The sequence below is a fragment of the Mercurialis annua genome, linkage group LG1-X, assembly GCF_937616625.2.
Source record: "Mercurialis annua linkage group LG1-X, ddMerAnnu1.2, whole genome shotgun sequence".
Lineage (NCBI taxonomy): Eukaryota > Viridiplantae > Streptophyta > Magnoliopsida > Malpighiales > Euphorbiaceae > Mercurialis > Mercurialis annua.
In genome coordinates this window covers 63543659-63570801 of record NC_065570.1, presented here as the reverse complement: position 1 = coordinate 63570801, position 27143 = coordinate 63543659, and the positions used below count along the sequence as shown (strand labels likewise).

Sequence of the window (27143 nt, the reverse complement as noted above, 5' to 3'; positions counted from 1 at the left end):
TTCGTAAAATTTTAAACGTTAGACTTAAATCGCTAAAAAGGTGAAACTTTAGGATTTATTTTGCCAATACCCTTTTTTATTATTATTTTTAAACACTGTCGTGCACGTGTTAGTTAAACAATATATTTTATGTCAGTTCATTAGAAATAATTTAATGGTTTTCTTTTAATTTTTATTGATGTAATTGTTTTAAAATTGACTTAATAAAACTACTTATTTTGAATAAAAAAAGTTTATAACAGTTTAAAAGTGATAAAAAAATGCAATTGGAAATGTATGATTGGCCAAAAATATTTCATTGAAGAAAGTATATGATCAACTGTAAATCGAAAGTTTAAAAAATCAACTCACATACATTAAAAGTTAAGATAAGCATTTGATCTAGACGTAATTATAATAGCATAAATTAGAGAAAAAGACTTGCTAAAAACTTTTTTTAACGGTTTGTGGCATGTTTAATTAATCAATAAAAACAAATAATCTAATAAATATAAAAATTTAAGTTCCAATATTTTTAATCGGCTGGAGTTAACAAATATTTTCATTAAAAAATACACTTGCATTAACTAATCAACTAGTTAACTGACATTTTTCAGCAGAACAGGCATGAATGGAAACGTAAGTATACACATAATTATGGACACCACATTAATCTAACCGGGTAAATATATAAATTCTCATGGAGCAGGCTGCTTTCGAGTCAAGTATCGAATATGCTTTTTAATTTGACAAAACTAATTCATCAAAAGAAAATTGACAAAATTAATTGGCGTAATATCCAAAAATATCCTATTTTTTTATTATTTATGGCTTCGACTTTTAAAATCTTCAATTTAATTTATTTTTCAATTTTCCAATTTTATTGTAGTCATTTGTCCAAATTGGAGTGTGAAAAAATTTAAATATGTCGTTTATATTATTTCGTACTATTCCAATTTACATTTTTACTATTATAAATTTCAAAACTGAATCAACATGATAGGTTTATTTGAACATTTTACAATTCAATTTAAACAAATAGCTATAATTGTAAGTGAAAATTTAAAAATGGACTGAAATTAAAGATTTTAAAAGGTGATGTCATATACAAAAATATTAAAAAGATGAAGTATTTTTAAATGATTAGGCTAAACTAATTTATTTATAAAAAATTTAGAGTGTTTATTAACTATATTATAATTTTTAAATTTTGTCAGTTTCATCTATTGTCATATATATCAATGGCTGGTTTAGAGCTGGTTTAGAGCTGAAGCATTGCAATTGCAAAGTCATAAAAGAAATCAAACGAATGGTTATTAATATAATTAATTACCTAAGCCTCAATAAAAAAAATCAGACACCTAAAGGGCTAGATTTGGCTGTAATAGCAAAATGAAAGGGATTGTCAAATATATGATTCTCCTAGCATAATTTAGTGATAAAAATATTATAATTAGAGAAAAAAATATTATCAAACTTTTACAATCTAAACTTTTTAATTTTTATAATATTAGCTAAATTGCATTTTTCTGTTGTAATAATAGCCAAATCAGTGATCAATCTTGTTATTTTCAATTAGACTATTAAACTATTATTATTTTTAATGAATGATGATATATTAAAAGCCATAAGAAGTGATAAAAAAGCTCAAAATTACTCAAAAGCTTTCGCATAGAAAATATAATTTGGATATCATTACATCGAAAAAAAATACAATTTGACTATTATTATAAAAACTAAAAAATTTATATTAAACTGCAATAAGTCTTAAGAATTTGATTTTTTTCATCATAGATCCCTAAAAAGATTGTCAACATCATTTATATGTCACCTTTAATTTAAAAATTTCAAGTCCTGCATCAGCTTTGACTCTGGAAAATGACATAATTGTTTCCTGAACTTTTTTTTTTAAATACTCTCTTGAGAAAACAATAATGGTAGGATGCATTTAAAATCATATAGCAAACACGCTAAACAAATCCATTTTAGAGAATAAGAGAGATCGAAAACTTATCAAATGGTTCAAATAAAAATGTTTTTTTTAGAAGATAACTGATCAAATGGTTCAAATAAAAATATGAAATGAAGCTTTTTGTAATTGGATTTCATCGAACAACTGATTAACAGCAATAAAAATAACTAAACCAAACACGTCAAACATAATATATAATTTGAAGATTTGACGTGTCAAAAATTCAAACATTTTGTCGTTTTATAAATTCATCTATAGCTTTCAAAATTTATAAATTTATACCAATTTGATAATTTTGTTGCAATTATATTCAAACTTCAAATTTGCTTATTTTTGGCTTCAATCACCTAAAGATAGAGAATTTAAAATTAACTTTTTTTTTTTGAATTGTGAGTTAAATTTTGCAATTCTGAAAAATGATTTTTTGCTAATTAAGGAGTTAGTATAGAAATTTAACTGAAAATTACAACAATTAAATTTGATTAAAAAATTTGAATATAATTACAACAAAAATAATCAAATTAAGATAAATTTCTAAATTTCTAAAAGTTTAGGATAGATTTGCAAAAACCAAAAATAATAGATAAATCTATTCAAGTAAATGATTCTATTTAATTGTTATTCTGATATGAAATTCTTACTAATAAAACATCTGAGGAAGGGATTAAGTGAGGATAGGTTCAAGCTCCAAGTTGACTTCTATATATATTTTATATATATAAAAACAACCATTGTATTCTATATATATAATAGCAAAAGATTTACGAAAAATAGATCAAAAATCCCATCTAGAAAAAAAACTAAATTAGATACAAAAATAATTTGTGTGAAATGATTTCAGGGTCAGCTTCTCACATTTTCTCTAATTATCATCAATCACAGATGTGTAATCCTGCTGCAGCAGCATCCACTACCAGCCAGAACGACGTCGTTTCACCTTCTTTTGAAGCAATTAGTTCAGGTTCTTCAGAATTATCACATTCAGATTCTTTAATATATAATCTTTCTGCCCTGAAAAATAAGGTTAATGAATTCCAATCTTTACTCAATATCCTTATCTCTCAAGATCATAATCAGAATCAAAATATTAGTCCATCATCAACTTCTATAGCTATAGCTAATATGGGCATAACTATTCAAGAAATCATTGTTTTTGCATCTTCAATGATGTTCTCTTGCCAGCAGATGTCAATTGGTTCCACTAATAATTCATGTAACAATGAGTTATTACTTGAACCACACGCTAGGGCTACACATCAAGAAAATCTGTTATTACTTCAACCCCACGCTAGGGCTACACATCAAGAAAATGTGCTATTACTTCAACCAAATTGTCAAGATCATCAAAGACGGCAGAGTTTCTATTGGTACGACGATAATCATTACAACAGTAATCATAATAATGTCGACATCGAAGCAAATGGGGGCGGCAGCGACGCCCCTGCCTCAGGTATGCAAATTAGTAATAAGGTTGAAAGAAAAAAATTAAAACAATCGAGTAAAGATAATGATTTTGAAATAATCGAGGTGGATGCTGAAATTTTATTAGCGAAATATACTCATTATTGTCGAATTTGCGGAAAAGGGTTCAAACGAGATGCAAATTTAAGAATGCATATGAGAGCTCACGGTGAAGAGTATAAGAGTAATGCTGCTTTAACTAATCCATTGAAAATTTCTGGTAATATAAATAATAATTTTGGAGAATCAAATATTAGAAAATATTCATGTCCAGAAGAGGGGTGTAGATGGAATAAAAACCATGTAAAATTTCAGCCTTTAAAATCAATGATTTGTGTGAAAAATCATTACAAGAGAAGCCATTGTCCTAAAATGTATGTTTGTAAGAGATGTAACAGGAAACAATTTTCTGTGTTGTCTGATCTTAGAACTCATGAAAAACATTGTGGAAATGTGAAGTGGAAGTGTTCTTGTGGGACTGTATTTTCTAGAAAAGATAAGCTTATGGGTCATGTTGGTTTATTTGTTGGACATACTCCTAATATTGTTACTTCATTTCCAAAAGTTGAGGATCAGCAAATAATGCAAGTTGACAATAGGTAAATATCATGTAACCCTAATTGTATTTATGAATTAAAAGATGGTTTTATTTGCTTCTATTTTAATTTATTTATGTGCTTGTTAGATTTATCTTTAACTATTTAAATTGAATAACATGTGAATGACAAAATGGGATGAGAAAGTAATCTGGTTCGTGTGCAGTGAATAAAAAATTGAAATCGACATGCAGGTTGAACCGGAAACTAGCTGGTTATCCTGTCCAAGTACTAAATCTAAAACTGGAAATTTGATCTATATGGGTTGGACCAGATTGAACTGGTTGACCCAAGTTGAACATGTGAATGATCCAATTGAACCGGCTCAATCGGTTAGATCTTAAATGTTTAAAAGTTTATTTTTATATATAATTTATTCGACCAGTTGACCCGAAAACCGGTTGTATCATATGTTTGGCTACCGGTTTGATTTCTAAGTACTGGTTCATCATTCGATTAATGTTTTCTTTCAATTTATTGTCAATAGACTGGTTGAATTGGCTATTTGAGCTCGTTATGGCCCGCTCATGTTGAACTGAATTTGAATACTCCATTTTAGAAAAGTGATTTTACATATTCACAACTAATAGTATGATGAAACTGACGAATAGAATATAAATAAAAACATTTATGATCAATACTTTTGCAATTTGACTCAATAATATCCAACAAACGAAAAAACATGGTCCAATTAAAAAAAAAATAAGGTTGATTCCAGAAAATATAAACGTTTGCGGATTATATCAATTATAACCAAATCTTTTAAAATCGACTAATTTGGTCCATTTTAAGATATTTAAAATTTTTTCTAGTTATTTGTAAATTAAACTGAAAAATTTATCATTCGTAAATGGGCTAAACTAGCCGATTTTGAATGATATGAATAGAAAAAATTAGGAAAAATACTTTGTTTTTGAAAATAATATAATTTCTTACCTCAATAAGGAAAACATTACTATCTCACCCTTTTAATATGGTTATTTTTTTACTCGAATACATATTTATATTAGGCTTAATGGCAAAAAAAACCCAAACCTTTCCGATTTGTTGCAATTTTATCTAAACCTTTTAATTTTTACAATAATATGCAAATTACATTATTTTGTTGCAATAATATCCAAATTGCACTTTTTATGTGATTTTTTTTTGTTTTTTGCCATTTTTTGGACTTTTACAATATTATTATACATAAAAAAATAGCCTAATATCTTAATTGAAAACAACAAGTTTAGCCATCAATTTGACTATTATTGCTACAAAAAATGCAATTTGGATATTATTGCAATAAAAGAATGTAATTTGGATATTATTGCAAAAATTAAAAGGTTTGGATATAATTGCAACAATTCGTAAAGGTTTGGGTTTTTTTTTACCATTAGGTATTTATATTATAATTATACCTACTTATTATTATTATTTTACTCTAATTATATTTTTTTTACTCCAAGTAGTGAAATTTATCATTTTTTATCTTTTTCTCTTTCTTTTTCCTCTTCTTCTCTGAGTTCCTTCGCCATTTTTTTTATTTATTTCTTTTTTTTCTCTATTTTTATTCTTTTACTCTTCGTCGTTTCTTTATCGTTCCGCCGTCACTCCGCCATCGTTTCGCCGTAGTAGACTCATTTAATTATATTTATAATTTGTGTCTGATGCTAATCCATCATTATTATGTTCGAGTTGAACTAACAATAAAGTTTCCACCATTTGAAGTCTGGAATTGCTTAACCCTTTAATTGTGCCACATAAGTTAAATGTTGCCTTTTAAGTTTGAGTCATTATTTACTTACAATTTTTTTATATATTTCAAAATTCATTACTTTTTTGTTTGTTTTGTAATCTATTTTGCAGGAGATAAATCTAATTTTTGTAGAAATGATTTTTGAAGTTTTTTTTTTTTGAAAAATAGAAATTCTTTATGAAAGTGACTCGAGTTTGCAATACAACTGTTTACAATAAGATTTTGAATGATTCACACCAGTTTTTTAGATGTCTAAATCAGTTAGTATATAAATTTGTTGGTATAACCTATTCAAACTATAATACTAAAGTGTTCTAGTAATCTGAAATATAAATTTAGAACATAGGCTATAATTTTTGGAGATAAAAAATTTGATAAATTTGGCTTGTAATTTTTAATATACTTGACCATTAATGCAAATGAAATATTTAAATTTTAAATCAGTTTTTTATAATATTTTTGTAAATAATGAACCGATTGAACCAAACTAAATAAAAATCAAAAATTCGGTTTATCGAACCGAAATAACCATAAACCAAATTAACAGAGTTTGATTTATGATCTAATAAGGATGGTTTGATTTGGTTATGAGAGTTTGGACACCAAACCGAACTGCTCTCAACCATTGTTCTACCTAGGGGTGTGCAGAAACCAAATTGGTCAAATTAACCGAACCGAACCAAACTGAATTAGTGTGTATGATTCGGTAATTATGACTAAGACGGCACCGTTTGGTTTGGGTTAGGGAAATATTGTGTTATTTGATATTCGGTTTGGTTTTGGTCGGTTAACCACCGATTTAACCGAAAAATCAAATAACAAAACGACGTCGTTTTGTTAAGGGTTTTTCACACGCGTAAGAAGCTTCCAGAGCTTCACCACGTGCGACGAAATCCTACACAAAACGGTGCGTATTGTGTAGGGTATATAAACCGTTTTATCAGAAACCCTAATCATTTTACATTGCAGCCTCTCTCTCTCTCTTAAACATCTGTCTCTTAATTTTCTCTCTGAAACTACCTCGCTCTCTCTTAAACTTCTCTCTGGAACCCTAAATCACTCACTGGATCACTCACTAAATCACTCTCACTCAATCAAACACATGATCGATGACTTCTTCTTTTCTACTCTCGTTGTCTGCAAGTTTCAGTTTCGATTAAACCCTAAAATGATGTTATATTTCATCATTTGAGTAATTTTTAACGATTTGTTGATAAAATTTGACATATAATCATCGGTGAGTGTTTTTTTCTACTGGGTTTCATTTAAAACTTGATTTCTTGCTTTTGGTGTTTATCTAATTGATTTTTATTTGTATTCTGTGTCGCATGTTTCATTTTCATGCTTAATCGCATGGATCTGATCATTGAGCAACGTTATTTGTTGACAACAGATTAAAAAGGTAATATTTACAGTTAAAAGTTCTTATTTTCATTTGTAGTTGTTTTCTAAATGTTTATGTAACGATTCACTGATACAACGTTTAACTTCTATTTTTGGTGGAAGCTTGACCTCTGTATTTGTGGTGGTCTCTTGATCTCTCTGTTCTTGGGTGGAAGCTTGAACTTGTAGTACTTAACTCAGTTTGCCTCTTAGAAAATCGGTATGTGGCTTGATCTGTATCTTTATTCTGTTTTATTTAAATTTCTTTAGTCTTTTTATTTGTGTGAACTAATTTGTTTCTGTGTTTCATTTTACAGGATGGTGACAGTGGAAGATGTTGGGACTGGTATCAATTTAGATCCCAGTCCCAATGCTCCTGTTCCAGTTGCTGATGTGGTTGAGGGCTCAACAGTCCCTCATCCTGTGGCTGAGGCAAACGAGAGAATTCCCACCCAAACTAAAAAGAGGAAGCCAATGGAAAAAAAGGTCTCCTGTTTGGGAGCATTTTGATCGTGCGTTTGATGAATCTGGTAAAGTGATTAGTGCTAAGTGTCTCTACTGTGCTAGGGTGTACCAGTGTCATAGTAAACTAAATGGAACATCCACACTTAGAGCATGTATGCTTGCCTGTTTAAAAAACCCACATACTAAGCAAGTTAGACAAACTTTGTTAACTTTGCAACCTGCTGTTCATACTAATGTTGCTGATAACAATGTGAATGTGGTGGGAGCCTGGACTTTTAGTCAAGAATCTGTTAGGGAAGCATTGGCTTATATGATTGTTGCGGATGAATTACCATTTAGATTTGTTGATGGTATGGGATTTAAAAGATTAAATAATGCTGCATGTCCTAGATTTAAAATACCCTTTAGGTGGACTGTAACTAGAGAATGTTTTAAGCTATTTCTAGAAGAGAGGTTGAAACTGAAAGCTTTTCTAAAAGATCATAGCCAAAGGGTTAGCATAACTACTGATACCTGGACTAGTTTACAGAGAATCAATTATATGTGTGTGACTTGTCATTGGCTTGATGATGTCTGGAAATTACATAAGAGGATCATTGCTTTTGTGCCTGTAACTGGTCATAGGGGTGAATACATTAGTAAGTCTTTAGAAAACTGCTTGCTTGAATGGGGACTTAAAATTGTATTCACTATAACTATGGATAATGCTAGTAGTAATGACACAGCAGTGGCTGCCTTTAGGAACAAATTGAATCAGTGGGGAACTGGGGTTGCTAATGGGAAGTTTTTACATATGAGATGCATTGCCCACATTCTGAATTTGGTTGTTAGTGATGGTTTAGAAGATTTGAATGTGACTGTTAAAAAAGTCAGAGAATGTGTAAGGTATATTAGAAACAGTCCTGCTAGGTTGAGAAAATTTAAGGAAGCAGCAGACTTTGTTGGTATTGAAACTAAAAAATATTTATGTCTTGATGTTCCTACCCGTTGGAACTCAACCTATTCGATGCTTACAACTGCTTGTTTGTTTGAGAAGGCATTTGAAAAGTATGAAGAGGATGATTCCTCTTTCAAGACTGATTTAAATGATAATATATCTGATTCTGCTGATTGGTTAGTTGTTATGAAGTTTGCTGATTGCTTGTCTTACTTTTATATGGTCACACTGCGCATATCTGGCTCCCTGTATGTGACTTCTGACATGCATTTCCAAGAAATCTGTGACCTAAATGTGGTTTAGCTGATATGATTATTAGTGAAGATTCTGATGTTGGGTGAAAAAATGAAAATCAAGTTTGACAAATACTGGGGTGATCCTGATAAAATGAATAAGCTTATTTTTTTGCTTATGTCTTTGATCCTTCTTCTAAGCTAAGGGTATGGAGTATTCTTTGACTACTATGTTTGGTGATGTCATTGGAATGGCTTTGTTTGATTCTGTTGTCAATGAGCTAACTCTTTTGTATAATGAGTACAAGTGTTTGTATGAAACTGGTGGAAGCAATGTTAGTCACTTGACTCAACTTGAAGCAGGCACTCAGTCTGCCTCAGTCCCTCTCCCTATGTCTGTTGCTGGTGCCAGAAAGCCTCCATCAGTAATAAAAGCAAGATTTAAGCAACACAGAATGAAAATGGGAACTTCGAGTTATCGGAAGAGTGAGCTTGAAATGTATCTGAATGAGGATATAATGGAGGATGGAGATGAGTTGGATGTGTTAACATGGTGGAAGCAAAATGCACAAAGATTTCCAGTCCTTTCTAGACTTGCCCGCGATATTCTAGATGTTCCCATTTCTACTGTGGCATCTGAGTCTGCATTCAGTACTGGTGGAAGAGTACTAGATTGCTTCAGGAGTTCTTTAACTCCGAAGATTGTGGAAGCTCTCATTTGTACTCAAGACTGGTCAATAGGATCAAATTCTCCACTTTTGGTTGAAGAATGCATTGATGAGCTGGAAAAGTTTGAGCAAGGTTATGCTTTCTATTCTTGTCTATTTATTATTTCAAATTTCATCTATATTTTCTGCCTTGTATTATGATCTTTCCTCTCTTTTCTTCATTAAAAGCTGCCAAATGTTGGTCCTCCTGCTCACTGAAACAAGCAATGTACTGCTTTTTGTCTTTTGGAAACACATATGTTTCAATTTGAACTTCTGGTGGAAGCCAAAATATCTGAAATGTCCCTGTCCCTGTCCCTTGAAAGATAATCTGAAATGTCCCTGTCCCTGAATCTAAACAATGCTGGTGGAAGCATTAAAGGCTGACTTTGTTAAGAAGTGATGGATAAAGGACCAGAACAAGGGATAAGACTCACTACAACGACCCTGAATATGGACCTAGAGGCTGATCTATTCAGGTCCCTGACCCAGTACGCAGCTATAACAGCTAAAGATATCAAGATAACACCGAAATCCCTTAAGATCAGGGATAGAGACGAATCTCAAAGAGATAACTGAGACTAATAGAGAAACAATCCTATTATGATACAAAGACTATACAATATATATATAGACGAAGCCTAAGCCAGGTAACTCTCATATTCACTTCTCATCATTACTTTCACTGACACCTCACCAAAGACTGACTTAGGCATCGGAGGGTGTTCGAGCCAACACCGGCTCGAATCCTTCTAACCTGTTGATCTTAGCAGGTGGGAGCTCAGCGACAATAGTGACAAAGACGATCATCAAAACCATCATTTGGCGCCGTCTGTGGGAAGCGACATTCGTTTCTAATATAAGTTTTAATCTTGGTTTTGAAGACGGAATGGAGGGAAGAGAAGAACCACCACCGCCGGGAGTGGTCGTGACTACAACAGGCTTACCAGCAAGCAGTGGTCCGATCATCCCACCCCTGATACCCGAAGGAGGAATCAGAATTAGCGTTCCGATCTCCAGTGGGACCATACCAGCAACCACGGGGGTCGCGTACGACATCACACCACCACCCATGATGAGAAACGTTCAGGGAATACACCCACTGAGGAACACAACCTCGCCGTGGGGATATTATACTCCACAATACCAGCCACCTATGACCTATCAGCAACAGGCAGGAGGATGGTATCCAGGTTACTATCCGTGGAGTCAGCCTAACCAACCAGGGTATCCGCGACCCGTCCAGCCTATTCCTTTCCCGTCTCTGGACACAGAAGGGACAGTGACGTCAGCGGCACAGATACCCCCATACGTACCCCAGGGGGTGCCTATGCCACCCCTCTATCATGAAGCAGTAATGAAGAGCATCAATGACTTCCAGGACCACCTGATAGGACTAGCAAGAGATCAGGAGAAATTCGCAGAAAAGCAAAACCAGGGAGTTGACGTAGGAACCAGACGTGGAAAGGACCCCCCAGTCACCAAGGAAAAAGAAAGAGGAAACGCACCGAGAAGAGGACAATCGGAGCCCATACTACAAAAGGAGAAGGAGCAGCTAGACAAAGGACCAGGAGCAGTCCCGCTCCTGGGAGATAAGACGGCCCAGGAGAAGGTCGCAGAAGCAGCGGTGCGGAATAGCGGTCGAATTCATGTAATCGAAGACGACAAATCAAAAGGAACCAAGATGCCAGGGAAGCACAGCAAAGACGCAGAAAGCCATTCATCCAACAAGAGGAGGGGAGCGGACGAAAGGAGCAACATTGACGAGAAAATTAAGAACGCCATGAAGAAATATCAGAAAGAAGGCAAGGGAGCAGAGGAGGAGCGAGAGGACGAAGATTCCCCACTTAACTCAGAGATACAGTCGGTAAGGTTTCCTTCGAGGTTTAAACTACCAACTTTTGAGCATTTTGATGGAACAGGAGATCCGAAAAGCCACATCTCAAAGTTCAAGACGATCATGATGCTACAAGATGTGACTGATCCCATGCTCTGTAGAGTGTTCCCTGCGACGTTAAAAGCATCGGCGCAAAAATGGTACTCATGTCTTAAGGCAGGGTCAATAAGTTCCTTCTCCGACTTAGCATCGGCATTCAAAGCAAGGTTCAGGACAAATATCCCCATGCAGAAGAGTTCCAGCGACTTGAGGAAGTGCAAGCAAGGAGAGCAGGAGACCCTCAAAAATTTCGTAGAAAGATTCAACAAGGAAGCAGTGCAAATCGAAAACCTGAACCATGACACAGCCATCGAAGCAATGAAGATGGGAACAAAGTTTGAAGAACTCCGTGACAAAATCCTGATGAAAAAGCCAACCACCTTTCAAGACTTAATGCTGATCGCTCACAAATATGTGGAACTAGACGAAGCCAGACGAACCCTCACGAAACAACAGGAGCACACCAAGCAGGATAGTTCCAGATATCGAGGGAAGAAGGAGGAAGAACGGCCACGGACTCAGCGATATGGCGCAGGACACAGACCCTATGACTTCACCCCGTTGAATAAAGCCCCAGTGTACATACTCAGCTGGATGAAACAGAATCGAGTGATGTTCAACACACCCCGGAAGATGGACCCGGACATCCAGAGAGACAAGAGCAAATACTGTCGCTTCCATGAGGGCTATGGCCACGACACGGACAGATGTTGGGACCTCAAAAGAGAAATAGAGCAGCTAATCCAGTCTGGACTCTTGAAGAAGTTTGTCAACGACAGACCAGGAGACAAAAGAAAAGGGGAGTTAACAGAAAAGGAGGAACAAAACAAGAAGCAGAAAGAAGTCGCAGGCGTAGTAAACGTGATAGAAGGAGGAGAGCCCTACAGCAATAATCAAAAAAAGAAGAGAAACAGAAGAGGATCGGCCGCGGTGTTCACAATTGAAAGAGAAGTAATCCCAGAGATATCGTTCGGACCAGACGATGGACATCACGTGAAGGGACCACACAATGACGCGTTGGTGATAGAAGCCATAATCAGGAATCACCTAGTAAAACGGATACTGGTAGATGAAGGCAGTTCCGTGAACTTATTAACCTTGGAGGCATTCAAAGAGATGAAAGGCTCAACAACAGACCTGCGGAAGTCCTCAGTCCCACTAGTAGGCCTGGGAGGAGCACCAATACGTCCAGAAGGGACAGTAAGTTTATATGTAGAATTGGGAAATAGAAGTGAAGGGCCAGTCAAAAAGATGCATGCTCAGTTTAATGTAGTAGACCTTCCACTGGCCTACAACAGCATACTGGGCAGACCATTCTTGTACCAGACAGGAGCAGTAACCAGCATCAGGCTGCTAACCCTGAAAATGCCAACACCATCTGGGATAGTAGTGGTCAGAGGAGACCAGGAGATGGCCAAGGAATGCTGCTTGGTAACAACAAAGGAGGATGAAAGTTTAACTATTGAGGCGTTCCCAGGAGACGCAGTAGAAGAGGAGGAGTCACAAGGAGCAGAACCAGTAGGCGTCATGAAAGAGCTTCACCTAACTGAGACCAAGATGGTCAAAGTAGGCACAGAAGTACCAGAAAAGGTAGCACATGAAATAACAGAGATACTGAAAAAGAACGTGGAATCTTTCGCTACTGAACCAACGGAGATCGTGGGAATCAATCCCAAAGTAGCGTCGCACAAACTGAACGTGATCCCAGGCAGTGTACCCAAAGTCCAAAAGAAGAGGAGGTTCACTGAGGAGAGGCAGAAGATAATCGCAGACGAAGTAAACATTTTGGAGGCAGCAGATTTTATCCGCGAAGTTTTCTACCCTGAATGGGTGGCAAACGTCGTCCTAGTAAAGAAGGCAAACGGGAAGTACAGGATGTGTGTCGATTTCACAGACTTGAACAAGGCCTGCCCAAAGGACAGCTATCCGCTCCCCAACATAGACCAGTTAGTGGACTCAACAGCTTGTTATCTCCTATATAGCTTCGTAGACGCAGCGCAGGGGTATCATCAAATACCGATGGAGGAGAAGGATCAAGAGAAAACATCATTCGTCACAGACCGAGGGACATACTGTTACAAAGTCATGCCGTTTGGATTAAAGAACGCAGGAGCCACCTATCAACGTCTGGTCAACTTCATGTTCCAAGACCAGCTGGGGAGGAATGTAGAGGCCTACGTGGACGACATAATCGTGAAGAGCCTAACAGCAGAGGAACACGCCCAAGACTTAGAAGAAACCTTCAAAGTCCTGAACAAGTTCGGAATGAAACTCAACCCGGCAAAATGTGCTTTCGGTGTTAAAGCAGGAAAATTCCTAGGCTATCTGATCAGCCAACGAGGAATAGAAGCAAACCCAGAAAAGATCCAAGCAGTGATAGATATGAAGGCCCCCCAGAGTGTGAGGGACGTACAGAAGTTGAATGGCAGAGTCACGGCACTGGGACGTTTCATTTCTTCCTCAGCCAAAAAATGCCTGCCGTTTTTCAAACAACTCCGGAACATGAAAAAATTCAAATGGGACGAAGACTGTCAAGTCGCATTCGAAGAATTAAAGGCATTCTTGACCAACCCGCCCCTACTGAGTAGGCCCGTAGCCGGGGAGAACCTGTACCTGTACTTATCGGTAGGGAGAGAGACCATCGCCTCAGTACTAGTACGGGAGGAAGAGGAGGAGCAGTGGCCGATATACTATATAAGCAGAACGCTAAAAGGGGCAGAGCTCAATTACCCAACCATAGACAAACTTGCACTTGCCGTCGTCGTAACCACCAAAAAGCTCAAGCCGTATTTCCAAGGACACACAGTCATAGTGCGCACAAACCAGCCTTTGAGGAAAGCATTGCACCGACCTGAGACTTCAGGACGATTGGTCAGTTGGTCAGTACAACTAGGAGAGCACGACATCAGGTACGAGCCAAGGACAACTTTGAAAGCCCAGGCACTTGCGGACTTCGTGGCAGAGATGACAGAGAAACCATGCGACTCAGCAACCGAGGAGTTGACATGGAACCTATTCGTAGACGGAGCCTCCAGTGACCAAGGAGCAGGAGCAGGTGTAGTCCTATTAGGACCTCACAAAATCGCAATTGAGTATGCAGTACACCTAAGCTTCAAGGCTACCAACAATGTGGCAGGTACAAACATGTTTTATTCATTTCTCAGACAAATATTTCTGCCATATGCTAACAATGTAGCAGAATATGAGGCCCTCTTAACAGGACTCGAAATCGCGACTGAAGTAAAGGCAGAAAAGCTAAAAATCCATAGTGATTCCCAACTAGTCACTAGCCAGGTGCTGGGACAATTCCAAACCAAGGACCAAAACATGGCGAAATACATGGCAAGAGCAAAGGAACAACTCAAGGAGATCGAAAAAAACGGAGGACAGTGGGATTCATACCCATCCCCAGAGAAGAGAACACTAGAGCAGACGCAATAGCCAAGGCAGCCGCAGTGAAAAGCCAGCTATATGTATCACTCCAAATGAAGGAGGAGCGGTCAACACCAACGGTAGAGGAGCAGCAAGTGTTACCAGTCGCAGTCCTAGATCCATGGATGCAACCCATAGTGGCATATTTAGCGGACAGAGTCCTACCTGAAGGACGTACCGAAGCGGCTAAGCTAGTTCGAATTTCCTCCGTCTATTCACTAATAGAAGGAGCACTGTACCGGACCTCAGCCACACACCCATGGTCTAAGTGCATATCACTAGAAGAAGGAAGCTACGTCCTTCGCGAAATCCATGAAGGAGAATGCGGAGCTCACGAGGGCGCAGCAACCTTATACAGAAAAGCGATGTTACAGGGATTTTATTGGCCCACGATGAAAAAAGACGCTGAAGAAATGGTCAAGAAGTGCGATAAATGCCAGAGATTTGGGTCGCTCATCAGAACCCCAGCCGCTCACCAGTCAACTATTGGAAGCCCTTGGCCCTTCATGATCTGGGGAGTAGACATACTGGGACCTTTTGTCCCAGCGAGAGGACAAGTAAAGTTTATAGTAGTCGCAGTCGACCATTTCACCAAGTGGATAGAGGTACAACCCATGAGCACAATAACAAGTAAGAAAATCCAGAAGTGGTTATCAAACGAAGTCATGAGCAGGTATTTGGTATTTTTCATTTTTTCCTTTAAGTCAAAAGCAAAACAGAACCACACATTAACATGTCACAGGTTCGGCACTCCACATGCCCTAGTCACAGACAACGGGAAGCAATTCGACTGCGCCAGCTTCAGAGATTTTTGCAAACGAACTCAATGAACAGGTAAAAAGAGCTTTCCAATCTAATTGTTTGTGATGTTTTTGTTATTTTACTCACTGTAATTTTATGATGTAGGTTTGAAAAAATATACAGAATCAACCATTTCTTTCATCCTTATTTGTTAGATTTATTCACTGCAATTTTGTATTGTAGGTTTGAAAAAATATATAGAGATAACCATTGATAGCTTTTCTTTTCAATATAGAAGCATCAAGCAAATACAAGAGCAATAAAATATTAACATAAAAATCTATGTATGTATATTATTTTTTTAATTATTATATGAAAAAAATTAAACATTAAGCATAAATTTAACTTTAATTTTATTATTTTCATGTCCTATGTTGATGATTGGATCAATTATAATTAATTGTTTTTGTTCTTTTGATTATTTCCAGCTTTAATCCGGCACAACAAGCCCGAATTGTTGCATTCCATTTAACAAATGATTTTGCAATTTTTAGAGTTAAGGATTATTTCTATAGCTAAGATTCATAATTCTTATTATATTGTTTGTTCTTTTGTCCTTTTGATTATGCTAACATTTTTGTAAATTGTTTTGTGAAGCAAAAATGCTATTAAGTCAAAAAAAAAATGATTTGAAGAGGTTTCGAACAGTTGGACACGTATATGAATAGTGCTTAATGTTTTCTATAAGCATATTTTTCTACTATTTATTTTAATCTTTCAATACAATGGATGAGTTGGTTATAAAATTGTTGCTTGCATAATTTAATTTTTTTAATCTATTTATAGCTATCATGGTTAATCTCTCTCAATTTAAAGTAATATAATATTGCTCTACGACAAGACTTGGATTGGTGAATGTGGTTTTATCTTAAGAATTGGATATTAAGGAGTCTTTTTTCTGCTTTGATCTTATTATAATTTTAGCTATTTAATTTTTATTAAACTTACTTTTCAAAAGTGATTTTCCATATATTTGGTAAAAAAAAAATTCATAATATTTTAATAGATAAAATTGACTTTTAATCCTTTATCTTCATATATCTCTAAACACATAAAGATAAGCGATCATCATTTCATGTTTTGAATTTTTAAATAATAAAAAAATAAAAAAATAACTTTTTTGTATTTTTCGTACATTCCTTTAGCTTTATTCTTATATATTTTCTGTAACATGTACTTTTCTATTTAAATGATAAAATATCAAAGAATTAATTAACCAAAATATGACAATATTGAAAGATGGAGTAAAATACTTAAACGTTTAAAATTATAAACTATTCTCTACAATTCAAATTTAATCAAAATCAACTAATTAAAGCATACTATATAATATATATATATATAGTATGATTATATGCATTGAATTTTAGTTGATACACAATCTACATAAATAATAGAAAAGAAGTCTGTTTTGCAATATTAAGTTATATAATACTTTTAATAAACTGTGAATGATTCGACCCAAAATTTGTCAGTTTATATAAAAATAAAATTTCAATAAAATGCAGAAATGTGCCATAAATAGTCAATGCTACAAAACAATTTATTAGTAGACTTATTAGTATTATAATTAAGTCTTTATTACTAGAATTATTATAAATGAATTATTTTCATTTTGTTTTGTTTTATCAGTTTATACAAAATAAATTTTTAGTTTCTTTTAACACTTTTAGTAATAATTTTTTTAATAAAATTATTATTTAAATTAAATATCAATTTGATTCCGCACAAATGTGCGGGTTTACGACTAGTTCATTTAAATGTTGAATACTACTATAAATAAATTAAAATTTGAATTTAACAATAAAAATACAAATCAATTAGCTAGCTCCAAAACCAGCTTTAAAAAATTTCATTTATCCCGCCTTAAACTCGAATGCCGGAAACTCAAAATTTTACAGAAACTTAAAAAGCCTTAATCCAATCCGTCCATTTCCTCTTCCCATCAAATCTACGGTCCATGTCCGCGATCCGTGTATCATCAAAACAAAAGTGCAAAACTCGAACCAAAAATCCGCTACACATTTCACACGTCACCAATCCGCGCAACATAAATCCAACCAATCAAATCACACCCCTCTTTTTCTATATAAGCAAACAGATCCACAAAACCTCATTCAACATCTCACCAATTCTTTCTCTCAACAAAAATCAAAAACTTTCAATTTTTCAAGAATACCCAATGGCACCAAAAGCAGAGAAAAAGCCGGCAGAGAAGAAGCCAATAGCAGAGAAGACACCAGCGGCGGAGAAGAAACCAAGGGCGGAGAAGAAACTGCCCAAGGATGCGGTGGCCGGAGACAAGAAGAAGAAGAGGTCCAAGAAGAGCGTAGAGACTTACAAGATTTACATCTTCAAGGTTCTGAAGCAAGTTCATCCTGACATTGGAATTTCAAGCAAAGCTATGGGGATTATGAACAGTTTTATCAATGATATTTTTGAGAAATTAGCTCAAGAATCGTCCAAGCTTGCTAGGTATAACAAGAAGCCGACGATTACATCTCGGGAAATTCAGACCGCTGTGAGGTTGGTTCTGCCCGGTGAATTGGCCAAGCATGCTGTTTCTGAAGGTACAAAGGCTGTGACGAAGTTCACCAGTTCTTAGATTTGTGGCGATGACTGAATCTGTAGATTGATTGTCATCCTTCTGTGTTAATTTGATGTTCTTAGGTTGTCTTGTTTAATTGTTTTTTGGCTACTTGTAACTAAATCCTAATGTCAGCGACTTTAATTTAAATGAAATCTTCCATTTTCATTCACAGCTGATTTATTTTTAATATGTATATTAAACTGAGAATCTACCAATTTGATTTAGATGACTTTTTTTAAATGGATTTTTTGTTTAAATTTCGCGTTTGAGATGAGTCATTAATAATTTGCAGTTAGTTTTGAATTTGTACGAACTGTGAAAATGAGAAATGAGAGTGACCAATTTCAAAAATTTGGTCATTTCGGTTCAAATCAAATTATTTCTGTTACAACGGAACTACACTTGATTTGCAAGGATTTAGAATATTTCAAGTTGATCTGAACAGAACAGAACCAAACCAATGTATTCAGTTTGTTCGTTTGATTTGGGTTGGTTCAATTTTTGCATACAGTACACGAGGTCATGACAGATTTAACAAGGTTTGATTTCCTTACCAAAACTCAAGAACACTTTTGATTCTTGAAGCATAAAAAGCAACACTTTTATATTAACAATTTGCAATAAAGGCAATTAATAACAAGGCGAGCAACAAACTTAGCACTGATCCGTGGATTCCCTCATTGGCACCGGCTCGAAGAATAAAATGGGCATGGGCAAACTCAAACAAAACCTTATGAATGTTTTAGTGTCTGAAAACATATTGGTGATGGATAAGCAAGAGAATCAGGACGCTTCTTATCGGTATTGATCAATTAGATTTGCTTTAACCACTTTTCGACAACGTCCAATAATTCAAGCCATTTTAAATTTCTAGCTTGCGCAGTAAGTTGAACACTTCCTTCCCTAGCGAATTTCATGTGCACTTCGTACATAGAACCGGTACAACTTTATTTCACGGGCATATCACAGCTTCAACAAGTTACTTTCATTTATGTCTAGAAGGAGCCGGGTGTTCAATGTAACTAAGATATTTGAGACTCGACTTAAAGCTTAAGATTTACTTAAAAAATGCAGTAAGCAGCAACTTCTGAAACACCCCGCAAGCTAATGTTATCAAATCCTCGGTTCATATCCGTACCTTATGATGAGCCAAATCAATGTGGGAAGGATCAGAGATATTCTTCACAAGCGTATCATAACCATAGAACAAATAACGCTGAATTATAACCGTTGAGAACTTGGTTTTATCAAAGTCATCTGGTAACCTAAACAATCAAAATAATAACATGACTTGAATAGTACAGTGACATCAAATTCAGCAATTAAATGATCATAAAAAAACATAAAGATAACATGAAAATAGGGAAGAATCAATTACTTTTGAGGTATGCAGGCCGGTCCTCGTTCCCAAGTTCTAGGAGACTTAACTGCGCGAACTTCAGGACTTTCTGGCATGGCCTCAGGAATCATCACGCAACATCGACACCCATCAAATGCCCACCCATGATATGAACATTCCAAATGCCCATTTTCATCAATTATACCTTCATTTATATGATTTAACTCATATCTAAAACTGCAGATACTTTTAAATTTTTATGAGCTAAGAGAAATAACCGGAGAAAAAAATTAATTTATAAAATTTATCAAAACCAATAGTTCTGTACATATAAGACACTGTTTTCTATATTTTTACTTTCACTAAAAATTTGTTCTAATAACCTATAAAACTGATGAATCTAGAAATGGGTTATTCAATTTCCGCATGTACATAATCAACATAAACAAAGTTCGATTCTAGTCGTATCAAAATATATGCTGACACAGCACTTAGAATTGCGAGCGCAGCCAAGACGATCCTTAAGTTCAAATCTGAGGGAATTCCAGCTGTTGCACAGAAAGCAACCGTTGCGCCAATCAGAATTTTCTGCAATGTCTGGAATGTTGCATATGCCTTTTTACAGGATGAACATTTCTGGGTATGTTGCTCAAATCTGTCCAACATCTGCATCACAGTATAGAACCATGTTAAGGAATAATAGCGACCCGAACCTTAGCAACTAACATATAAAACAATTATGTTATCTGTGTCTGTCATTAAGGAGCATGCACAATTCGGTTTGTTTAAGTAAAATGTAAGAAAAAAATCATTCTTTAAGAGAGAATAAAAATCAATCTGTGCCATACATTCACATAAATCCTAGCTCAATTAATCAAAATTCACAATTTTCTTTGGTTTGGTTCATTTTATTTAGTTAATATAGATTTAAACCAAAATTACACATAATAACTAAATTAATATATATAGTTTTTTTTATATGTACATATACATTAATCAAAATGAGTCGTTTTAAAGTTTGATTTTGTTCGATTTGATTAACTGATAGTAATAATCAAAAACTAAATTGTCTACTCTTTTACGCTCTAACAAATCTTTTAAAACTATTTTTATGGAGTCAGAATATACTTAATTTAGTTTGGTTTGGATAAACGGTTTAATTCGAATTTTTCAGTCCTACCTGACGTTTTGAGAAGACTGTCGATGGCAAAGGTTGTTGAGCATTAAAACTGAACCACTCCGGTTGACTGTTTCCATGTCGCCTCAGCCAGTTACGAAAGGCTAAGACAAAGCGATCAGCTTGAGTGGGTGTGAATGTGAGTTTTGTGTAGTTCTCGTTCACATCGGATGAACCTCCCCTTGATTCAGAGAGAAAAACTTTCTCTTGACCTTGAAGAACAATCATATCTCCGTCGTATACTTGATTTGATGTCCAGTGCTCGAGCCATCTAGGAACCACCTGACATAGCCAAAAATAATGAGATTAACATTATTAACCAGTTAAGGAAATTAAACCGTAGAAGCAGCAGCCGAAACTGAAAGACAAAACATCACGAGCAACTGGCTATGCCCTCAGAAAGCTTCAACTGTTAGAGTACTTTCAAAATTGCAAACAAAAAATTAATAAAACCGGACTATAAGAAAGCAAGGAAAAAAACTGAACGCTACACACCTGCCACCAGGCAGGCCCCGGCATTGATAGCTGGAAGAAATTTCGAGCACTACAGACAATCGAACGGGTTTTCCCAGGTGCCATTGGCACATTAAAGGAACAGATCCATATAACCCATTTCTGATCACCTACTACAGGGAGCTTTGTGTCTATCTCTATTCTGGAAAAAAAGAAAGTACGGCATTAAATTAACAATGCCTCAGTGAGAGGAACTTTTCACATCGGTTCGAGAAAATGTAGGCCATCACTGCCCTTGAACTACAAAGGACATCAAGATAACCTAGTCTTTATGATAATCCACAAATACACAAGAAAATCCTATTGCACCAACATTCGAACTTACTCTCTCGGGTAGATGGCCCCCAATAAAGTTATAGAAGTATTTCTCAAATTCAACGATTACATGTAATGCAAATAAGGTACATTAATTTTTTGCTTGTAAACATTATGATTAGGGTAAACTTACTTGTTTATGTAGTAACAAGGTGCAACAAATTTAGCACTGATCCGTGGATTTCCCTCATTGGCACCGGAAAATCCCCAAGTGCCACTACCCTCCAATTGAAATGGCAAAGGCTTGGCTCTATCTCTCCTTCCTGTAACCTGTACATTGACACAATTAAAAAAGAAGTCAGTACCATAAATGTCTGATAAGAGATTACTCAGAATGGATAGCATACACTGAAGCAATTTTCTAATTATGGAGGGAACATGAAGAAACTATTGATAAACAAATAATTTTAAAGTACAAACAAACAAAGATTCCTATAAATAACCATGCAACCCTAAACAAAACCTTATGAATGCTTTAGTGTCTGAAAACATATCTTTAATTGATAAGCATGGCCATCAGGAACCATCTTATTGGTGTTGATCAATTTGATTTACTTTAAATTCTCAATGATATCTAAAAATTGATTAAGCTTCTAGCTTCCGCAGCCGGTTAACACTTCTTTCCCTAGTGAATTTCATGCAAACTCTCTCCATAGAATGACAAGTGCGACTTTATTTTGCGGGCATATCACTTCAACAAGTTACTTTCATTGATGTCTACTGTCAGCTGGATGTTCAATATAACTAACTCGAATATGTGACACTGGGGATTGTTTAAATTAAGTAGTAAGCAGTAACTCCTGAAACCCCCGGATGCTACAATAACTAAATCCTCGTTTATATTTGTACCTTATGATGAGCAAAATCAATGTGGGAAGGATCAGAGACATTCTCCATGAGCGTATCATAACCATAGAACAAATCACGCTGAATCGTAACTGATGAGAATTCGGGTTTATCAAAGTCATCAGGTAACCTAAACAATTAAAACGAGAATATATGATTTTGAATAGCACAGCGACTTTAAATTCAGTAATTTAATTTGAATAAGGGAAGAATCAATCACATTGGAGGTATGGAGGCGTGCGCTCTTTCCCAACCGTTTTCATCTGGCCAAACAAAGAGAAGTCCTTGGGACACCATAGTAGGAAATCTAGTTGCACAAGCTCTAGGAGACTTGACTGCGCGAGCTTCAGGACCTTCTGTCATGGCCTGAGGAATCCTCGTGCAAGATCCACACCCGTCAAAAGACCACCCATGATATGAACATTGCAAATGCCCATTTTCATCTATTCTCCCTTCCTACAAAAACAAGGAATTCTATCAAGCTCATCAAATTCCAACAACTCTGTACTTTGATAGCCAAGACAAAATGGCGAACCATGTCTTTCTTAACACCCAATTATACGAACTGTGTCTGTAAAGCACAACCAAGCGCTGTTTTAAAAATCGAACAGGTTGTGAATCAGTGCAGCCATTGGTTCAACCAGCGATTTAATTAAAAAAATAAAGATGTTTCAACAACATATATGATATATAATTTTTTTCCAGAACAAGACTACATGTTTAAAACAGATAGTATAAATTTGTAACTAACAAAACAATAAAAAAACTAGTAAATTGTATATACCATAACTAGCAAATAAAGAACCAAACAATTTAAATGATTTAACATGTTCAATGGTTTCTGGTTCTCACGATTCTTCGGTTTAAAGACCTTTATAGGAAAGAATCAACCAAGACAGACTCCAGTTTCCATGCGAACAGGTTGAACTAGTCGATCCTGTTCTGTTCTTAAGACACTGAATTAGCTATGCAACATACACCAATAATTCTAGAAAAGAAGAAAACCGAACTTAAAAAACATACAGATAAAGGAGCAAGCCTGTGAGGACATTTATCATCAAAAGCAACCCATTCTTGATTAGCCGAATCGAACCAAAGAACCAAATCTCGACCCAAAAGCTGAAACGGAGTAGGCAAGGAAGGGTCCAAATCCAGAATTAAAGAAACCGGATACCAGTGATCCCTCCATGAAAATTTCGTCTCACCACTCTCTTCTCCACTCTCATCATAGACTCCAAACTCCTGCTCCGCCTTCTCTACAGACGGAGACGACGGAGGTGCCGCCACACAGAGCGGAGAAAATTTATGCCTTCTCTTGGGAAATTTTGGGGTAGCGAAGATTGTGTTAAAGAAAAAGGTGGGATGTTTGAGTTGGGTTTGTGTTAAGAATTTGGAATTGGGTATGGAAGAAGCAGAAACAAGTAGAGCCATGGTTCTTTATTTTTTTATTGACTTGTTTATGAATAAATTTGGTTTTTTTGTAGTGAGAGAAAATGAGAAATGTAGTGAGAGAAAGAGACAAAAAGAGAGGGATTTGCGTGCAAGATTTGTACAGTTGAATTGTTAGCGTGGAAGCATCTCTTCTCTTTCTAGTCGTTACTGCCAGTTACATGAAAATGAAACATCTGTTGCCTAATGTGAACCCTCAAATTCATTGCACACCAACTTTTTCGAGTAATTTAAATTTGCCAATAGTATTAAAAAAATTTCAAATTATTTAAAAAGATGATATAAAATTTTTTAGTTATTCTTCCGTCACTTGTGTTTATTTTTAGAAAAGGTTTGACCACAATTAACGCTAAAAAATGTGGTGACAATCATGTGCAGATTACCAACATCACACTGCATAAGATCGTCCGTTGGTCTGAATTAGGAGAAATTATTGAGTAAATTCAGCTCACCGCATGTGAATATGAGCTATTTTGACATTGTTTTGTTTGATAAATTGACGAGGTCACCGAACCGAACTAAGCTAAATTAATAAAGATCAAATTTCTTTAATTTTTTTGTTGATCGAACCACAATCAAAATATATACATCGAATTGTAGCCAAACTGAAATTTATTATTTGATTCGATTGGTTAGTTAAATAACTGAATTTAATAAAAAATAATTTTAATATTAATTGTCATTACAAAACACTTTAGATTTCCAAAAAATTATAAAAACAACATTATACATACATAAAGAAGTTCCATACTGAAAATCAAATTGAAGTGAATTAACATTTTTGAAATTTTTAACCATAATCGAACCATATTACAATTTCAATTCGCTTCGATCGGTTAATTTGGTTAATACCCAGATAGTGCACATCACTACCTATGAGCAACTAGGGCATGAATAGCAGCAATATCATTGCCAACTGCCTAAACCTAGCTATTCATGCTCGATGAATATAAGCATTTCCCATTTCAAATCCATAACAGGTTGCCATTCTTATTACCTCCTTCAAACACTTGTAAATATACAATTTTCATTTGATCAGTAACTTTCGAATTATATATATTCATCTATATTTTACAATAATATACCGTGTTCTGCGTTTCAACATTTCCTTTTAATTTTAAAAACACCTCTGAGTTTCGAAACCTTCATCTTTATAACATATTCTAAAAGAAATGCTGTTTTCCACTTTTATTCCCATGCAACATAGATATTCATAGACACATAGCTATTGAATGCACCCTATAGATGACTGGAATCATGGGTGAATTGTTCAAGCAAAGAAAAATATACCAGGCTTGCAGACCACTTACCGGCATGTACTCAGGGGAGAAATAAAGTGCACTGCATATTTGAGAAGTGAAGTGCACTGCATATTGAAAGAGAGCAGTCATTGCAAGCATTACAGTGCATAACTGCATTTATAAATCCAGACCGATCAAGATTTCATCTCTAACTACTAACAAGAATCCGCAAAGTTACAAAGGCAATTACATTTGAGCTTCAGCTACCTCACTGATAATACTATGTTCCAATGAAAATGAACTAAAATGACTTCCTTGTTATGTTCAGAACTTGAGATCACCTATGAGATATTTTTTCTGAGAAGCCCCAACAATGCTGCCCTCACGTGTTCATGGTTTCGGATTCATATATGAAACTGAAATCCGCCATGCCTTCATCTATGCTATTGGTTTTTGAACCAAATCATCTCAAGTTACGTCTGGAAATGGAAAAGGAATAAGACAGAATTTGCAACTTGGAAATTTGATTTTAAGACCACAAGACAAATGAACAGATAAAAGAAGCTGATCGGCACATCCATAACATGAATAAAATCAATCATTGGTTCAGCAGCTTTCAAGACCATTATTCAGAAAAGGGTATCAAGATGACAGAATTGGAAACAGAAACTAAGGCGGTTGTAAGCAACTTGAATACTGTCTGGAAAACGTAGGTTAAACCCCCTACAAAATGCCACTGATCTTAAGTCTTTCAAACTTGCAACAGGTTATGAAACTTAGACATTTGCAAATCCAATCAACAAAGGAAGTATCAGTACATTAACAAAAATCAAGTGCCTTCAGCCGATTTGCATTATCATCTTGTAACGATTAGTGGGAATCAAAACCAAGAATTTACTACTGCAACATCATTAACTTCACATCTATGTTGCACCAAAACGAAAACATTGAAACAGAAAACGGCTAAACATTATCGTTTCGCAAGATTAGTTATAAATTCAAAAGGTTCGTAGTTCCAAAAATGGAAATGAAATGTTCAACAATTCTCGCGCAACATCTCGCGCAACATACACAAGTAAAAACAACGAAAGTTCTCTACTTTATACAATTCAGAATCCCGCAGCTGAAATTCAATTCAGCAACACATTCAGGGAAAATCATATAGTAATACATGAATCAAACGATTAACAAGACTAAAAGAAGGCTAATTTCACAGAAAATAAACTAACCCTTGAATTCATTTCTTAGGGTAAGTCCGATGATCAGGTCCAATATCACGCGACCCGGTGTTTATATAAGGCCCTCGAAAAGTTGCTTGCGGCGGCAATGGCTTTGAAGAATCAATTACTGGACTACTCTTTGAAGATCTGCAAATAGAAAATGAATTTTCACCGAAAAAACAACAAAATGAGGATGAAATCAAGATTACTGAACTTACGCCATGTAAAAAGGAAATGCTAAGCCTGCAGAAGCAAATGCTAGTAACCCAGTTGCCACTATTACGTTACGATTACGGCTCATCTCAATTTGAAACCTACAGTCAGTGATCTTACACAAAATTGAAGATTTTTTTTAGAAAATTTGTTAAAACGCTGAAAAGAAAAAAATTATATTGATCGAGTCATTCAATTGAATTTGAGTATGTTACAACCTGATGAATGCTGATTCAATTCACGGAGTCACGGTCACGAGTTATGAAAGTAAGACGACTCAACGAGTAGAAGAAGGGATTTTTACCAAGAAACTATTGAAAAATTAAATCTTTATATGTAGATATTTTTCTTGGACGATTTAACCCACAACTTAACGAATTGTAAGGCTAAAAGTACGAAAATACTTCGATATTTTTCTTAAACAAATATCATTCAAAAATCCTCACCTTTTTAAAAATAAACATATTTTGCTAGACATTTTTTTAGCAATTATACTCATATCTCAATTCTTTGCATAAATATCCCCCCTATCCAAAAATGAAAAAAATATATTACATCTATCACTACAGAAGTGTACATTTTTTTTATTATAATTAATAC

The 27143-nt window shown here is 35.2% G+C and overlaps 5 protein-coding genes across 10 annotated transcripts; 3 read left to right on the top strand and 2 right to left on the bottom strand.

The window, feature by feature from the left end:
* The first annotated feature begins 2715 nt into the window (after positions 1-2715).
* Positions 2716-4071, top strand: LOC126653407 (protein SENSITIVE TO PROTON RHIZOTOXICITY 2). Its single transcript, XM_050347301.1, has one exon. It carries the CDS (start codon positions 2783-2785, stop codon positions 4013-4015), a length of 1233 nt encoding a protein of 410 aa, XP_050203258.1. The 5' UTR covers positions 2716-2782; the 3' UTR covers positions 4016-4071.
* Positions 4072-9528: 5457 nt separating this feature from the next.
* On the top strand, positions 9529-14923 carry LOC126688351 (uncharacterized). 2 transcript variants are annotated; one of them, XM_056104308.1, is made up of 2 exons: positions 9529-10121; positions 10245-14923. In XM_056104308.1, the coding sequence occupies exon 2, from the start codon at positions 10361-10363 to the stop codon at positions 14846-14848; it is 4488 nt and encodes a 1495-aa protein (XP_055960283.1). In that variant the 5' UTR covers positions 9529-10121; positions 10245-10360; the 3' UTR covers positions 14849-14923. The 2 variants fall into 2 exon arrangements, with proteins under 2 accessions (XP_055960283.1, XP_050238982.1); XM_050383025.2 differs by lacking the exon at positions 9529-10121 and having other exon boundaries at positions 10141-14543; positions 14607-14923.
* A 2831-nt stretch (positions 14924-17754) lies between these two features.
* Positions 17755-18399, top strand: LOC126653411 (histone H2B.3-like). The gene has a single exon (XM_050347307.2). The coding sequence runs from the start codon at positions 17823-17825 to the stop codon at positions 18243-18245; it is 423 nt and encodes a 140-aa protein (XP_050203264.1). The 5' UTR covers positions 17755-17822; the 3' UTR covers positions 18246-18399.
* A 1444-nt stretch (positions 18400-19843) lies between these two features.
* On the bottom strand, positions 19844-24009 carry LOC126688380 (pheophorbide a oxygenase, chloroplastic). Its single transcript, XM_050383055.2, has 7 exons — positions 23444-24009; positions 22641-22876; positions 22424-22550; positions 21708-21844; positions 21242-21401; positions 20750-21028; positions 19844-20235 (listed from the first exon to the last, which is right to left on the bottom strand). The coding sequence occupies exons 1-7, from the start codon at positions 23849-23851 to the stop codon at positions 19981-19983; spliced, it is 1602 nt and encodes a 533-aa protein (XP_050239012.1). The 5' UTR covers positions 23852-24009; the 3' UTR covers positions 19844-19980.
* Positions 24010-25197: 1188 nt separating this feature from the next.
* On the bottom strand, positions 25198-26873 carry LOC126653451 (uncharacterized). Of its 5 annotated transcripts, none has more exons than XM_050347376.2 (4): positions 26762-26873; positions 26549-26644; positions 26340-26477; positions 25198-25589 (listed from the first exon to the last, which is right to left on the bottom strand). In XM_050347376.2, the coding sequence occupies exons 2-3, from the start codon at positions 26629-26631 to the stop codon at positions 26348-26350; spliced, it is 213 nt and encodes a 70-aa protein (XP_050203333.1). In that variant the 5' UTR covers positions 26632-26644; positions 26762-26873; the 3' UTR covers positions 25198-25589; positions 26340-26347. The 5 variants fall into 5 exon arrangements, with proteins under 5 accessions (XP_050203333.1, XP_050203308.1, XP_050203324.1 ...); XM_050347351.2 differs by having other exon boundaries at positions 26549-26658; positions 26762-26872; XM_056104307.1 differs by lacking the exon at positions 25198-25589 and adding an exon at positions 25599-25833 and having other exon boundaries at positions 26549-26658; positions 26762-26872.
* Positions 26874-27143: the final 270 nt, after the last annotated feature.

Coding starts and splice junctions, on each gene's coding strand:
- LOC126653407 (XM_050347301.1), top strand. CDS start 2,783: ATGATTTCAGGGTCAGCTTCTCACATTTTCTCTAATTATCATCAATCA.
- LOC126653411 (XM_050347307.2), top strand. CDS start 17,823: ATGGCACCAAAAGCAGAGAAAAAGCCGGCAGAGAAGAAGCCAATAGCA.
- LOC126653451 (XM_050347376.2), bottom strand. CDS start 26,631: ATGAGCCGTAATCGTAACGTAATAGTGGCAACTGGGTTACTAGCATTT. Junction 26,478..26,548: donor GCATTTCCTTTTTACATGGC/GTAAGTTCAGTA, acceptor TTCTATTTGCAG/ATCTTCAAAGAGTAGTCCAG.
- LOC126688351 (XM_056104308.1), top strand. CDS start 10,361: ATGGAGGGAAGAGAAGAACCACCACCGCCGGGAGTGGTCGTGACTACA.
- LOC126688380 (XM_050383055.2), bottom strand. CDS start 23,851: ATGGCTCTACTTGTTTCTGCTTCTTCCATACCCAATTCCAAATTCTTA. Junction 21,845..22,423: donor TTGATTTTGCTCATCATAAG/GTACAAATATAA, acceptor GTCAATGTACAG/GTTACAGGAAGGAGAGATAG. Junction 20,236..20,749: donor CAGTCTTCTCAAAACGTCAG/GTAGGACTGAAA, acceptor ACTGTGATGCAG/ATGTTGGACAGATTTGAGCA.